At 32.6% G+C, this 15,488-nt stretch overlaps 2 protein-coding genes across 4 annotated transcripts; one reads left to right on the forward strand and one right to left on the reverse strand.

Annotated features, from left to right (window-relative positions):
* The first annotated feature begins 1,649 nt into the window (after window positions 1–1,649).
* LOC110613956 (tRNA-splicing endonuclease subunit Sen2-1) lies at window positions 1,650–5,986 on the forward strand. 3 transcript variants are annotated; one of them, XM_043955796.1, is made up of 4 exons: window positions 1,650–2,209; window positions 2,752–3,492; window positions 4,641–4,697; window positions 5,562–5,986. In XM_043955796.1, exons 2-3 carry the CDS (start codon window positions 2,761–2,763, stop codon window positions 4,665–4,667), a joined length of 759 nt encoding a protein of 252 aa, XP_043811731.1. In that variant the 5' UTR covers window positions 1,650–2,209; window positions 2,752–2,760; the 3' UTR covers window positions 4,668–4,697; window positions 5,562–5,986. The 3 variants fall into 3 exon arrangements, with proteins under 3 accessions (XP_043811731.1, XP_021611083.1, XP_021611081.1); XM_021755391.2 differs by having other exon boundaries at window positions 1,651–2,201; XM_021755389.2 differs by having other exon boundaries at window positions 1,652–2,201; window positions 5,573–5,986.
* On the reverse strand, window positions 5,228–12,576 carry LOC110613954 (tetraspanin-3). The gene is made up of 2 exons (XM_021755388.2): window positions 11,957–12,576; window positions 5,228–5,740 (listed from the first exon to the last, which is right to left on the reverse strand). The coding sequence occupies exons 1-2, from the start codon at window positions 12,467–12,469 to the stop codon at window positions 5,399–5,401; spliced, it is 855 nt and encodes a 284-aa protein (XP_021611080.1). The 5' UTR covers window positions 12,470–12,576; the 3' UTR covers window positions 5,228–5,398.
* Window positions 12,577–15,488: the final 2,912 nt, after the last annotated feature.

A 15,488-nucleotide genomic window follows, 5' to 3' on the forward strand; every position in this document is an offset into this window, starting at 1 on the left:
GGCAACAAGACCAAAAGATAGCACAACTTATTACTGAATTGGAGAGCAATCCTCATTCGCACTTTAAGTGCAGCTAGAGAGATGGCCTTTTAAGGAGAAAAGGGAAATTGGTGGTTGGGAATTCTGCAAAGTTGAAGAGTAAGCTTATAAAAGTTTATCATGATTCTGCTATGGGAGGACATTCTGGTGTTTTAGTTACTGGAAGGAGATTAGCTATTGTGGTATATTGGAAAGGTCTGTGGAAGGCAGTAAGGGAATATGTGAGACACTGCAATGTATGCCAGCAGAATAAGTATGAGAATGTGGCATTACCAGGTACATTACAGCCTTCACTTGTACCAAAAGGGATATTCACTGACATTTTGGATTTCATAGGACTTCCAAAGTCCCAAAGGAAATCTGCCATCTTTGTAGTTGTAGACAGACTTACTAAATATACACACTTCATGGCATTACCTCATCTTTATACAGCCAAGTCTGTGGCTCAGACTTTTGTGGATAACATTTACAAGTTGCATGGCTTACCAGAAGTTATTGTAAGTGATAGAGATGTTGTGTTCACTAGCAATTTCTGGCAAGAAATATTCAAATCACAGGGAGTCTCCTTACACGTCTCTACAGCCCGTCACCCTCAGACTAATGGTCAAACTGAGGTAGTTAATAGGTGCCTTGAAGCTTATCTTAGTTGTATGTGTGGATCAATGCCTAGCTCTTGGAGTGAATGGCTTTCAATGGCAGAATTCTGGTATAATACTTCATACCACTTAACCATACTCATGTCTCCGTACATACCTTATCTACCTAAAGATTCTTCAGTTGAAGCAGTAGACATCTATATGAGAGACAGGGAAACAACTACAGCAGTCATAAAACATCAGCTTAAAAGAGCCACTTCTAGAATGAAGCAGTTGGTAGACAAACATAAATTTGAAAGGTAGTTCAACAAAGGAGATCAGGTATACTTGAAATTGCATCCATATATTCAACATTTCATGCAACAAGCCCATCACAAGTTAAGGCAGAAATATTATGGTCCTTTTATTGTTCTTGAGAAAATTGGACCAATTGCTTACAAATTACATCTACTAGCAAGTTCAAAAATCTACAATGTATTGCATGTGTCATTGCTCAAGCCTGCTCATGCCAATGTTTAAATTATTTCTGAGCTTCCTTCTTTATTGGCTCCACCCTTGCCATATCCAAAAGCGGTTATTGATGGAAAGATGGTCAAAAGAGGAAATATGGCTACAACTCAGTGGCTTGTACATTGGACAGATTCTTCTCCTGCTGATGCTACTTGGAAATATGCAGAGGACACACGACTCAGATTTCCGTAATTCCTTCCTCGAGGACAAGGAAGTTTTTAAAGGGGAGGGAAGTTGATACGATGCCGTTTGAATGAGAGATATAATAGAATAAGAGGCAGTTAGCATTTAATGAAACGGTGCGTGAAGAGATGATGATAAGTTGCGTTTGATAGGTTACAATTAAAATTAAAAAAAAATTAATATCAGGTTTTTTAAAATTTTAAAAATATTTTAATATATGTTTTTTAAAATCGTTAAAATAATTAATATATTTTTACGTGAAAGATAGAAAAATATTTTAATATAAATTTTCTCTTTAAAAGATAGAGGTTGTATGATTGATTTCAACCAAATGACAGTAATTCAGTGTTTCTAATCAAGAACAGAGTTGAATTGGACCGGAGGTTTGGTCCTGGGGATTACCGATGCCTGAGCGGTTCACAGCTGCTGGCTACTGGTTTATGTAGTCCGAGTGTCCTTGCCGTTGCCGTCCTCCATCCCCTTCCCTTCCCTCTTCTGATCTCGTCTCCGTCAATACTGCCGATCATGTCCATGACCTGTCTAATCCTCTTGATTCTCTCTTTTGGCGCTGCTGTTGCTGATAGCTCCATTGACACTAAGCTTCCGCCAACCAAGAATACCTTAAGCTCCTCTGGAGATTACACTCGCGAAGTCCACTCCCTTAGCTACAATTCCACTCGATGCGTCTCCGTCATCACTTCCTGATCTATTTAAGAATTAATATATAATCTTCAATTGCGTCTACTCTAGTGGCTGAGCCCTAGGCAGACAGATATTGATGTTTTTGCTTCCGCCTGGAAAATTAGCTTCTTTGTGCTCACAGTTACTGAGTTTGTCCCAGAAATACTAAGCTTTGGAAATTGGCGATTCTGGGTAATTTGGTCCGGCTCTTGCTCTATCATTTCTATTATTCAATTCAATTCAATTCATGGAAGATTTTTTTTTTTTTTTAACTTATAAAATTTTAAATAAAATCATAAATGATTTTATTAGGAATTCTTTTCTAGTAAAATGAATTATGCCAAACAAAGGTTGAATGATTTTCTATTTTTGTTTGCTAAACAATATTGTTTCAATATATTATGCTCATTTTTTTTCCCTTAATTTATGTTCGCTGTTCTTCGTTTCTTCCTTTCGGGTTTTTGATTTAGGAGAGCCTGTGCCACAATTGTAATAAGCTCAACCCAAAAAATAGGGATGGAAAATTCTTATTTAATTTTTATATTTTTATGTTTCTATGTTTGTCTTGCAAATCCATGTCTTTCTGCCATTTATAGTCAGTTTCTACTTAGTGGTTTTACATTAATGCATTTATCTTCAATAGATATTTGTGATTTAACTTACATGATTGGTCTAATATAATATAAATGAAGTTACTGGGACATTGATCTTGAACTCTTATAGTTTCTTCAATTTTTTGAAGGATAACTAAATGGCCCCAAGATGGAAAGGCAAGGGATCAGAAGCCAAAGCTCTTGCAGATCCTATGTCAAAGATTGTTTCACAGCTTTCTACATCTCTAATCCAAGTAGATGCACATGGGTTACTCTCTGGATGCAGTGTGCTTCTTGCAGTGGAAACAGAACAGATGGAACTTCTCACTCGTGGGTGTTTTGGCCGACCTATTATTACAGCCGAGAAGGATAAGCAATGGTTTCAACTTGGTCCGGAGGAAGCCTTTTATTTGTTCTATTCTTTGAAATGCCTCAAGATTGTTGGTGAAGATAATTGTCATAAGAATGCTTTTGAGTTATGGCAGTACATGAAATCCAAAAAGGCAAGTTTCCCTGATTCTTGCAAGGCTTATTTTCATCTTCGAATGAAAAATTGGATTGTGAGATCAGGATCCCAGTATGGTGTAGACTTTGTTGCATATTGTCATCATCCATCTTTGGTCCATTCTGAATATGCTGTGCTGGTTTTATCAGAAGAAGAAAATGGTGATATGAATGAAAGATTGAGATTGTGGTCTGATTTTCATTGTACAATTCGACTTTGTGGAAGTGTTGCAAAAACACTGTTAGTTGTTAGCATCAATAAAAATGGTCATGGTGCTGTCTCTCCATCATGTTTAGAGAGATTCTCTATTAAAGAGCACATAGTCACTAGATGGATTCCTGAGCTAAGTCGTGAAGATCAATCAACTACTGAAAAAGAAAACCAAGTAAGATGTAGTTCAAATTCATAGGTTTTACTTCACATTGTTATTTAAACATTCATAACTTTATTATCTAATCTATTAAAAGCTTTGGCTTCGTTAGCATTTTCTGCTGAATGAATTGTCATTCATTGGACACTTGGTCAGTATATGAAATGACAATATTTATGTTGTGTGTGTATACTGTCTGTGATGATTTTTACTGTTTTTAGCTGCAACTGAAATGATTTAATGTCTTCAATGTGTCGTGCTCTTAATTTCCCCTTTATTTACATAAGGAAGATCTTGTTTATTTTTTATAATTACTTTCTTTCTTAAGATAGTGATTACTCAAATGCACCATAGCTTGAAAGATTTATGTAGGAAACAGTAAACACAGACGAGGGTTTCTGAGTAGGTTATTGTTCCTTGGGATAGAGCAAATCAACTAATATGAAAGAGTACTTAATTCTGGCTCAACATATTAAAAGCAGTTACTTGCATGTTTCTAAGGTTAGTTCTACATTTCTGCATTTCTGGTGTTGCGATTACAAAATCACAATATTAGAGAAAATCACAATATTAGAGAAAGAGACGTAAGAAATATAACGTTCGTATGACAGTAAGATTACGTCCATGGGTAAAGCAGAGAATTGACTTAATAAATGAGAGCAGAGAATTGACTTTTTAAAGTATATGGTTGTTGGACTCTTAATAAATTATTAGTAACTTTTATTTATGACATCAAGTTATTAGCTTGTGGAAAATAGATTTGTGGTAACTCAACGATCCATGAGAAAATAAGATTGAGAAAGGGTTAAGGGTAGTAAATGTATAGAATTGACTTACTAAATGAGGTTTTGAAGTCTTAAGGTTGGAGAACTACATATTAATAGTTGTGCTTTCGATAAGGGCAAAGGTATTTATATTTTCATCCGCACAGGACACTTCTAGCACATGTCTTTTTAGAGCAAATTGTTGAAATTTCGACAGAAATTTCAGTAATGTCTTATACGAGCATCAGAAAAGTTGATGGACCGAGCATCAAACATCGGGAAAGTTGATGAATCAAGTATCAAAAATTAGGGCGCTAAACATCTCGAACTATTTTGACTCCTAGCTCTTTAAAATGAAAATCTTGATCCTCTTAATTTTTTTTGCGATTATCCTTGCAGATGCAGAGTCAGACTGGATTACTGTAGGAGCATATACTTATCACAATCCTAAATGAGGTATATTTTATATGTTATTAATTTGCATTTTGTAAAACCATGAAATTATTGTTTGTGATTTTGATAGTAATATTTGGGATGAGAGCTTAATATAATCGTTTCCATGCTTTGATGTCAATTTATTTTAGGCTAAATATGTTGTTACTCTATTATTTTGTATTAGCCTATTAAATACTTGAATTAAAATTTTAATATAATAAACACCTAAACTTAATTATAAATATTATAACAATTAAATCTAAATTAATCATATTATTTGTGATTTATATATAAAAAAAATTAAAAATTTTACTGAATAAATTCTTAATTTTCATAAAATGATAAAATTACACTTATCTAATTTTGTCGATTTATAAAAATTACAGCACCAATAAGTAAAATTTAGAATAAAATCAATAATAAATAAAAATAATTTTTACTTTTTTTGATAAATTGTCAACACTAATTTTTGTTGAATTATTATAATTTTTATAAATTCAAGTATTGAATAGTTTATAATTTTAATTCAAAGTGTCCAATCTCAATTAATATAGGGTGTAAATATATATTCAGCTATTTAGTTTACATGTATTTGAAAAAGATTTTCAATACTATTTAAGTGCATTTTGTCAAAGATTAGCAGTCCCAGACAGGAAGACCAAACCATAACATACAACCTTGACATACCAAGCTACCAATGCAAGCATGTAGTTTAACTTCATTTAGAAATGGATCCAACTCGGTTGTGCCTTTGTCATCCTTGCTTGACCGTAGGGTTCATCATTATCCATACGCCGATTGTTTCTGAAGGCTGCACAGCCAACCACGTAAACAATCACTAGGATTATTAATACAATGATGTTGATTACTGACACTTTTCTCCAGCTCTTTCTCAGACTGCCAAGCACTCCAGCCTTGCAAGAGTTGCAAGAATAACAAAGCTGCTGTTGATCATTGCTCCAGTTGTTGCAGTCAGTGTTGTAAACTACCCCTCCTTCATATGTCCATATAGTTTCATTCACATACGTGAAACCGCAGTCAGTTGGGGGCTTGCAGCATCCAGACTACACAAACACACAGGTACATAACATTTAGTTGTACAGCAGTAAACAATGGCATAAAAATGATGTCTGAGTTTTGGTAGAAAAACAGTCTGGTTAGTGGCATTTTGATTTGATCTCTACAAAGATCACTGATGTGGGTTCTAACAATTAGCTTGCTCGAAGTTTTGTATCTGAAAAATTTTACAATATAACGTTATATTTATAACGATTTTATTATAAGATTTATATTATAATGTATGGTTAATATCTAACCGTTACAAGTATAGCGATTATATTGAATAAATCTTTCTACATATCTTTTAACCTCATGCATGCCAATCACAACAAAAGACTGGCAGAAGTTGAAGCTAATTGACTACATCACTGACTCTGTGGACGTTATATCTTCACTGAAGATTTTCCTCATCATATTCATAACTCATTCAGTGTGCTGTTTTCTTCCTCTTTTTCTGGGCTTCCATTATTTTTTTGACTTTTTATTAAAAAATTGTTAAAAAAATATATTTGTGAGGGGTGAATAAAAATCCGCATCAAAAACATATACTGGATTATAATATTAAATTAGCTAGTCATTTAAATGTACTGGATTATAATATTAAATTAATTAGTCATTTAGATGTACAAAGTAGGGATGTCCGGCACGCGGGTTTTCACGGGTACCCGATCCGCCCAAACCCTATTAGGACGGATTTGGATTTTTGCAAAACGGATTTGGACGGATTCGGGTTTGAAAAATTTTACCCGTCTCGGATTCGGGTAGGGTTCGGAATTAGACTATCGGATACCCGTTACCCGAATCCGATTAGTATATAACAAAACTAACCCTAACCCTAATCCTTAATTCTTTTTTTTTTTTTCATTTTCACTTCCCTCTCTCCGTCGGCGCCTCTCTCTCTGTTCCCTTCCCATAATTCCCAATCGGCCTCTCTCCTCCACTTCACTGATGACTGCCGGCGCAGGCCGGTCAGCACCGGCGACATCTCCTTGCTCTCCCTAGTGACGATAAATCTTCTTCTCCCTTAGTCATCAATATCTCCTTCTCTCTCCAGTTCGCTAACATCTCCCACAGTCCCATTTTCCAGTCAACGCCTCTCTCCCCCATTTCACTGACGAGTGCCGGCAGCCCAATCGACACCGGCGATGTCTCCTTTCTCTCCCCAGTCGACGATAAATCTTCTCTCTCCCGATATCTCCTTCTCTCTCTCCAGTGGCCACATCTCCCACTTCTCAGTCGGAGACAACTCTTCCCTCTCCCCCACTTCACCGATGACTGCGGGAGATAACCCTTGCCTCTCCACAATCGGCGTCGACGACATCTCCTTTGGCTGGAATTCTCTTCAGGTTTGCAATCAAATTTTTTGATAATCAAGATCTTTTATGTGCATATTGTTAAAGAATTTTTAGTTGTTATTAAAGAATTTTAGAATTTATGAACTATTAATTTGATTATTTGGATATTTGCTATTTGATTATTGTTCTCCAATATTTCTACTGCTGGGTATTTCTCTAATATTTCTACTGCTGGGTTATGCATATTTTAAGGATAGTTTTACGTTGAATAGATAATTGAGGTTGATATTCAGGTTGTGCTTCTAATTCAGGGTTTGATATTTGGGTTATCAAATCTAAATTTTTAAATTTTTTTCATTGAATTGAATTTAAAAAAATCGAGTTCGGTCGGGTTCGGGTATTGTACGGGTATTGTTAAACGGATTTGGAACGAGTACGGATAGTAAAATTAAAATACTAAACGGATTTGGGACGGGTTCGGAAATTTTATATATAATCGGGTTCGGATTTGGGTACCCTCAATTTCACGGGTACCCTACCCGTTTACATCCCTAGTACAAAGTAATTCAATCATTTATATAAGTATTAGGACTATTTGGTTTCAGTTCTGCTATCAGAATCGGCGGAACCAAACCTTCGTCACTTTTTTTAATTTTTAAGAATCATAATTGAAATTAAATTTTGATAAGATTTCGATTCTTTTTAATTTTAATTTTAATTTTTATTCAAATCTTAAATCTTATAAATAAAATTATAATATTCATACGTTAAATAACTAATATTAAAATAATAATAAAAATAATAATACATTTGAACAATAATAATATAAGTATTAATATATATTATATACAATTCTTGGTAAAAATATTATATTGTTATATATATAATTATTAATTATATATTTTTAATGAAAAAACATGAGTAATATATATATATATATATATATAAAATAAAATTTAGTTGCAATTTGCAACAGTTTATGAATAGTGTCAATTTTGCCTAGAAAGGTATATTTTTGCCCTACCCTTCTCTTCAAAACATATTCTCTTCATGATTTTTTGTCTTTTACTCAGCTTTATTTATTGTTTTTCTATGCAGTTTGTAAAATTGCGTCCATACTTTTCTATGTGATTTCATTCTACTGCCCCACTTGCATGGTTTTCGTCTTCTCAGTACTTGTAATCTTTGGCTTCTTATTTGCGTGCTACTGTACCTGCCAACATATTCCTACTCTCACAAAATGGCGTCGTCTCCTTATGAGATTTGATAGTGTCGAATTATGCTTTTATTGGTTCTTCCCTCGAGAAGGAAGACCCTAGAAAGAAATATCTCTCTCAAAATAAAAATTTTAAAAAGGAAGGTTTCACTAAGACAAGACCCGAAAGGGCAGACCACTAAAGTTAGGTCAGAAGGATAAGACTCAGAAGGCAGACAACTAAGGTCAGGCTGGAAGGGCAAAACTGGAAGCGCAGACCACTAAAGTCAAGCTGGAAGGGCAAGATCGGAACGGTAGACTACCAAGATCGGACCTTCTGAAAAAAAGACTTTTAAGGTCAGATCCTTTAAAAAGGAAGACCACCAAGGTCTGACTTTCCAAAAGAACATACCACCAAGGTCCGACCTTCCAAATGAAGAATACTAAGGTTAGACCTTCAAAAAAAAAAACCACAAAGAGGAAGGTCTCACTAAGGTAAGACTCGAAAGGGCAGGCCACTAAGGTCAGGCTGGAAGGGCAGACCACTATAGTCAGATCGAAAGGGCAAGACCCGGAAGGGCAGACCACTAAGAACAGGTCGAAAGAACAAAGCCGGAAGGGCAAACCATTATGATCATGTCAAAAAGGCAAGGCCTAAAGGGTAAAGTTGGAAGGGCAAACCACTAAAGTCAGATCGGAAGAGCAAGATCCGGAAGGACAGACCACTAAGGTCAGGTCAGAAAGGTAAGGCCGGAAAGGCAGGCTACTATGGTCAGGTCAAAAGAATAAGGCCAGAACGGCAAACCACTAAAGTCAGATTGAAAGAGCAAGATTTGGAAGGGCAGACCATTAAGGTCAGGTTGGAAGGACAAGACCAGGAAGGGTAGACCACTAATGTCAGGTCGGAAGGGTAAACCACAAAGGCATACCGTCCAAAAGAAAGACCAACAAGGTCAGATCCTTTCAAAAGGACGGCCACCAAGGTCAGACCTTTCAAAAGGAATACCACCAAGGTCTGACCTTCCAAAAGAGTAGCCACCAAGGTCAGACTTTCCAAAGGAAGAACACTAAGGTGAGATCTTTCAAAGGAAGAATACTAAGGTTAGACCTTCCAAAAAGAATACCACCAAGGTCAGACTTTCGAAAAGAGCAGATCACCAAAGTCAGACATTTCAAAAGGAAGACCAGCAAGGGGCAGACCACTAAGGCTAGGCTAGAAGAGTAAACTACTAAGGTCAGGTCGAAGGGGCAAGACCCGAAAGGGCAGACCACTAAGGTCGGGTGGGAAGGGTAAGGTTGGAAGAGCGGACCACTAAGATTAGATCAGAAGAGCAAAGCCAAAATGGTAGACCACCAAAGTCAGACCACCAAAGTCAGACCTTCCAAAAGGAAGACCAACATGGTCAGACCTTTTCAGAAGGAAGACCACTAAGGTCAAACCTTTTAAAATGAATGCCACCAAGGTCCGACTTTTCAAAAGGAAGGCCATCAAGGTCATACCTTCCAAAAGAGCAGACCACAAAGGTCAGACCTTTTCAAAAGGAAGACCACCAAGGTAAGATCTTTCAAAAGGAGGACCACTAAGGTTCGATCTTTCAAAAGAGCAGACCACCAAGGTCAGACCTTCCAAAAGGAAGATTAGCATGGTCAGATCCTTTCAAAAGGAAGACCATCAAGGTCAAGCCTTCCAAAAGAGCAAACTACCTAGGTCAGACCTTTCAAAGGAAGAACACTAAGATTAGACCTTCCAAAAGAAATACCACTAAGGTCAGACCTTCCAAAAGAGCAGACCACTAAAGTTAAACTTTTCAAAAAAAAAGATCACCAAGGTCAAACTTTTCAAAAAGAAAACCACTAAGATCCGGCCTTTCAAAAGAGCAAACTACTAAGATCAGACGTTCCAAAGGAAGAATACATTGAAAAGGAAAAATATCTTTTAAAAGAAAAACTATCGACATTCAAAAGAGCATATCATTAAGGTCAAATTTTTTAAAAAGAAAACCACTAAAATCAAACATTTTAAAGGGAGGACCATCGATATAAAACCTTTCATAGCCACACCTCCAAAATAAAAACTCTAAAAGTAAGGCCTCCTATAAACCAAACTCTAAAGGTAGAACCTTTATAAATAAAATAAAAATAATTCTATTAATAAAATTATATATTTAAAATTTTCTCACTCCTTTGTAATTATAGAACGTAATCACTTAGTCCGATCTATATTTAGTTATTTGACTCAATTGATTGCACTTTCATTCGAAAATTACCTACATAATATTTATATATATATATATATATATATATATATATATATATATATATATATATATATATATATATATATATATTTATTATAATAATAATTTTAAATTTAACTATATTATAATAAATATATATAATATATTCATTAAATAAAATAAAATCTTAATATATTTAAAAAAATATCACCGCGACGGGTTTAAGGCTAATTAATATATAAAGATGGGTGTGGGCTTCAATTAAAATCTGAAGCTATTTAATAATATGTTTGGTAGTTGAGAAAAAGCCAAGAAAGTACTGCGAATTCGTATAACAGACTGGATTCCAGATCTCTTGTATAAAGTCTTGTCTGGCTCCAATTAATGAATTATACATGCAACCAAGACAGAAAAAGGGGAAAGGGGAAAATTTTGATTTATATTCTATTAACCCATAAAAGAATTTCTCCAAGATGAAGCAAAAAAGCAAACTAACTGCTTCCATATGAGTTCCTAAGTGAACATTCCTAATAAGTCAAGGCCTTAAGGGTAAAAAGAAGAAAGAGACGAGTGCCCGTATATTAATATTAATATATCTTCCGAATCTTAACAATTATTAAGATAATAAAGGGCTAATCCTTTTTTTTTCTCTCCATAGTTAAAAAATAGAGAGATTAGAAAATTTAAACTTAAAAGACCTCTTAGTTTTTTATTCAATCTTGATACAGTTATCATCAAGTTAATAAAACCATCTCATAGTTCACTTTCAAATGAAATAATTACTAAAAAAAAAAAACAATGGAATTATGTTTAATATATAGAAGATCACAGGAAGAAAATTAATATGATCAGTTTTTTTTAAGAAAAAATTAATATAGTTAGTTAAGACTCATATATTGTAATAATAATAATAATATAATTAATAAAGTTAAGGGCTTTTACAATTTTCATGAAATGGTGGGATAGGGGCAATTATAAAAAAAGGAAAAAGCCAACCAGCAGCAATGGTCATGCCAGAGAAACCGCCATGGACGGGGGAGGCTCATCTTCCCTTCTCACATGGCCACCAAATAATTATTCATAAATATATTTTGAAAACCCCTTTTTGAAAGTATCACTTTGGTGATAAGGGTAAGCAATCATTATTAGTACTAGAAAAAAAAAATCCTAGAAATCATCACTTTAAGATCAGATTTTTCCATTCTCAAAGTTTGTTCATAAATAATTACTAGAAAAGAAATTTCTCTTAAGCAAGAGAAAACTAAGCTTTAAGAAAAACAAAACAAAACTCGACAGATTTCATGAAACATTTTTTATAGGACGAATATTCGCATCCTCTAACCTATGCAATACTTCAAAAAATTTATATGAAAAATTTTTCTTAATTAAAAAAATTAACCATTTTTAAGAAAAACTCTTTTTTAAAATATTTTCCAAGCTAATCGATCCTTCATAAAATTAAGAAGGGGGAGGAAGAGGAAAGAAAATACATACCTGAATAGGACTAAGCTTCCTTTGATAAAACATATCAGCAGCTTCAGGCACACCATTAATGGAGACTCCCATCTTAGCACAAATCTTAGAATCTCTAATACAAGAGCTAATCTTGCTCCAATAGCTCTCACTAGCCACCCTCTCCTCCAACCAACCTGAGTAATCCTGCAAATAATAATCCAAATAAGCTCTGTTCATCACCGGCCGGCCGGAACCTTTATCCGTCACAGCATACGCAAAGATGATGAACCCTATAAGTGCTGCGATGATGAAGAACATCACAAAGAGGTAAAGCCACATCAAGAATGTGTTCCTATAACAAGCGCCGGCGAAACCAGCTAAAGAGACGACCATAATCGAGACTCCGATGACGATCAATGGCCACTCCAAGAATTTTAAGCAATCTGTGTTGTTGGCTCTGCTGCTTAGCCATATCCCGCCGCCGAGAATCGGTATGGAGAGCAAGAATGTGAAGAAGTTTAGTAATCCTATCAAGTGATTGCTGCTTCTCATCTCTGTAGATTTAGAGAGAAAATGGTTGTGTTTGGTTTGGTTAGATTTTCTCTTTGTTTATTGTTAAAGGGAAGTTATGGTTTTGCTCAAACAAAGCAATAATAAAAGGTTTGTCAGATACAGCGGGGGAGATGATGATTTTATGAGTTTGATGTGGGCCCTGCTATCAGTTGGATTTAATTTAAATTTGAAATTAATTAATTAATAAATTTGCCGCTAAATTTTATGATAAAAATGTTAAATTTTATTTTGATTTTAAATTTGTATCTCAATTATTATTAAAATAAATTTTTACATTTATTGTCTAAATTTTTAATTTTAAATTAAAAAAATTTTAATTTTTAAATTTATTATAATTATATCAATTTTTTAATTAAATTTAAATTAACTTACACAATATTCTATATATTATTCTCTTTATCACATAAATAATTTGATTAATTGAAATGAAATTTTTTAATTTTTAGAATAAAAAATTTTAATATTAAATATTTATTTTTAATAATTAAACTTAATATAAAAATATAAAATAAATTTAATATTAAAAAATATAATAAAATTTATCGGTATTTTTTTAATAATAATAAAAAAAGAAATTTTTTTGAATTTAATTGAGAATTCAAATGAATATATAAGTGTTAAATAAGAGGGATTTATTTAATATTTATATTGAAATGGTTTTATGCGGACGTGGCCGACTCATTCCACGTGATAAGTGATGAAAAAGTTATACAGATCTGTTTTCTGTATTCTTAAAAAAAAAAAAAACACAGCTCCCGAGATCGAGCTAAGCAGCGTGGGCTGTGGATAAAGTTTCGTTGACTCAAGGCTGAAGTCGCTTTTTTCCCGCCCTTTTTTTGTCGAAGACTGAAGGCTGAAGCTACTGATCAGAATTCATGGGTATTACCTGGAATTTTCCAACCAAGCAGTCGGGCAACGTCTGGTCGTTTGACATGTCAAAAACTGATTGGTTTTGCTTTTTAACTTTTGTTGTGATTATTTGACGTTTAGATTTTTCTATTATAGATTTTCTCAATGAAAATAAAATCTTTTTCAGAATTTTAAGGTTTAATTAAAATTACACTAAAAAGTTGATAAATATGAAGATTTTATATTTTTTTTCATAATTCTTATCATAAAGTTAAACAAAATAGTGAAATATTAATACCCATTTTTCACTTTTATAAAAATATGAAGAAATTAATCGAGTCAAATTTATCAGTATTAATATTATTTTTAATTTAATTAAAAAAATTAAAAATAAATAAAAAATAACACAACATAATATATTTTTTAAAATCAATAGATTAATTAATAAAATTCTCCATAAAAATTAAATAATAATTTCCTTTTAAAATTATATTAAATTTTATATTCAATAAAAAAAATTTGTATTTATATGAGTGAATAAATAATATTTTACATATATTAATAATTTAACATGAATTATATAACAAGTCTTAAAATCTATTGATTTGACTTTGACTTTTTTAAGTCACTGCACCGTCCACTTTAAAGATCAGATCTCAGGGAGACAAGCAGACCGTCCCACATGACTGATGGCTCTGGCCCATGTCTTGTTATTCATAATTTTTCAAAATTTTTTTAATTAAAAAAAAAGTAAAATAAGATTAATGAAATTTTCAAATTTTGATTTTTAATAACTCGTCTCTAAAATTAGATTTTCATTTTGAAACCACTTAGTATTGCATAATTTAAATTTTATATCAATAAATTACATGGTTTATTTAAGATTAAATTTAGTTTATTTTTTAAAAGTAAAGAAATAATTTTCATTTATAATTTATTAAAAAAATTAATGTTATGAATGTTAGTTAGTTTCTTATAATATATCACATTTATATTTTATGTTGAGATAAATTGATAATTTTTAAGATTTTTTAACAAGAAAATATGTAAGTTTATAAGGTAAGAGAATATTTTTTGTTATGAATCATCATAATAATATTGACTCTGTTTAAAATAAAAAAAATGTTGTAAAAATTCAAATAGATTTTTTTTCAATTATTTTTTTGAAAAGAGATTTTTCTTTTGACTTAAAAATTTTATTTTATAATGAATTTTAATTTTATATAATTTTATAAGAATTTATTATAATACTGGTAAAATGAACCATCCAAATTAGGTGTTAAATTTCTTTTTAAAATTATATTTAAATGAATATAATGACTAAATTAGGTGTAAATGAATGTAGTTAGATAGTCAGTGATAGAATAGAGAGACCCCTGTAGAGTAGCCAATACTCTTGTAAAGCATCTTTGTAAACCATTTCTTTATAAGTAATATATGCCTAGGGGTGAGCATTCGGTTGGTTCGGTTCAAAATCGAACCGAACCGAATAAACCGAAAACCGAAATTTGAGTGTTTATGAAAATCGAACTGAATCGATTTTGATCAGAAACCGAACCGAACCGGTCTGATTCGGTTCGGTTCGATTTGATCGGTTTCGATTTTTAATATTTTTTTTATTTTTTACACTTTATTTTTAATATTTTAAAATTTAATTAAAATATTTTAATTTTAATATGATTTAATTTATATATATTATTGAAAAAACATATTATTATTACTAATCGGTTCGGTTCGGTTTTTTCAGTTTTTTCCTGATCAAAATCGAACCGAACCGAAAAAACTAAAATTTTTGAAATTAAAAACCGAACCGAACCGAAATATATAAAAAACCGAACTAAATTTTCAAATCGATTCGATTCAATCGATTTTTTCGGTTTGAACCGAATACTGCTCACCCCTAATGCACTTCTTACTTTCATTTTTTTTTAGCACTGTTATTTCTTTGTAAGTAATACAAGATACTTTTTTATTCCATCTTTCTTACCACTATTATTTCTTGCAACCCTCTCCTAACTTAGCTTCTGGTGGTAATTATTTTTGGATGATTTTGTATGTTAAACTACGAGCGAAACTGATTTAGTTCGACAAACTGAACTGAATACTGCAAGGTTTCATAACATTTTTTATCACTTAAGAACCGTGATAG

The sequence above is a fragment of the Manihot esculenta genome, chromosome 4 (genome assembly GCF_001659605.2).
Source record: "Manihot esculenta cultivar AM560-2 chromosome 4, M.esculenta_v8, whole genome shotgun sequence".
Classification (NCBI taxonomy): Eukaryota; Viridiplantae; Streptophyta; class Magnoliopsida; order Malpighiales; family Euphorbiaceae; genus Manihot; species Manihot esculenta.

Excerpts from the sequence above, each read along its gene's own strand:
- LOC110613954 (XM_021755388.2), bottom strand. The coding sequence starts at position 12,469 with ATGAGAAGCAGCAATCACTTGATAGGATTACTAAACTTCTTCACATTC. Across the intron at positions 5,741-11,956 it reads GGAAGCTTAGTCCTATTCAG|TCTGGATGCTGCAAGCCCCC; the intron begins GTATGTATTTTC and ends GTGTTTGTGTAG.
- LOC110613956 (XM_043955796.1), top strand. The coding sequence starts at position 2,761 with ATGGCCCCAAGATGGAAAGGCAAGGGATCAGAAGCCAAAGCTCTTGCA. Across the intron at positions 3,493-4,640 it reads CTACTGAAAAAGAAAACCAA|ATGCAGAGTCAGACTGGATT; the intron begins GTAAGATGTAGT and ends TTATCCTTGCAG.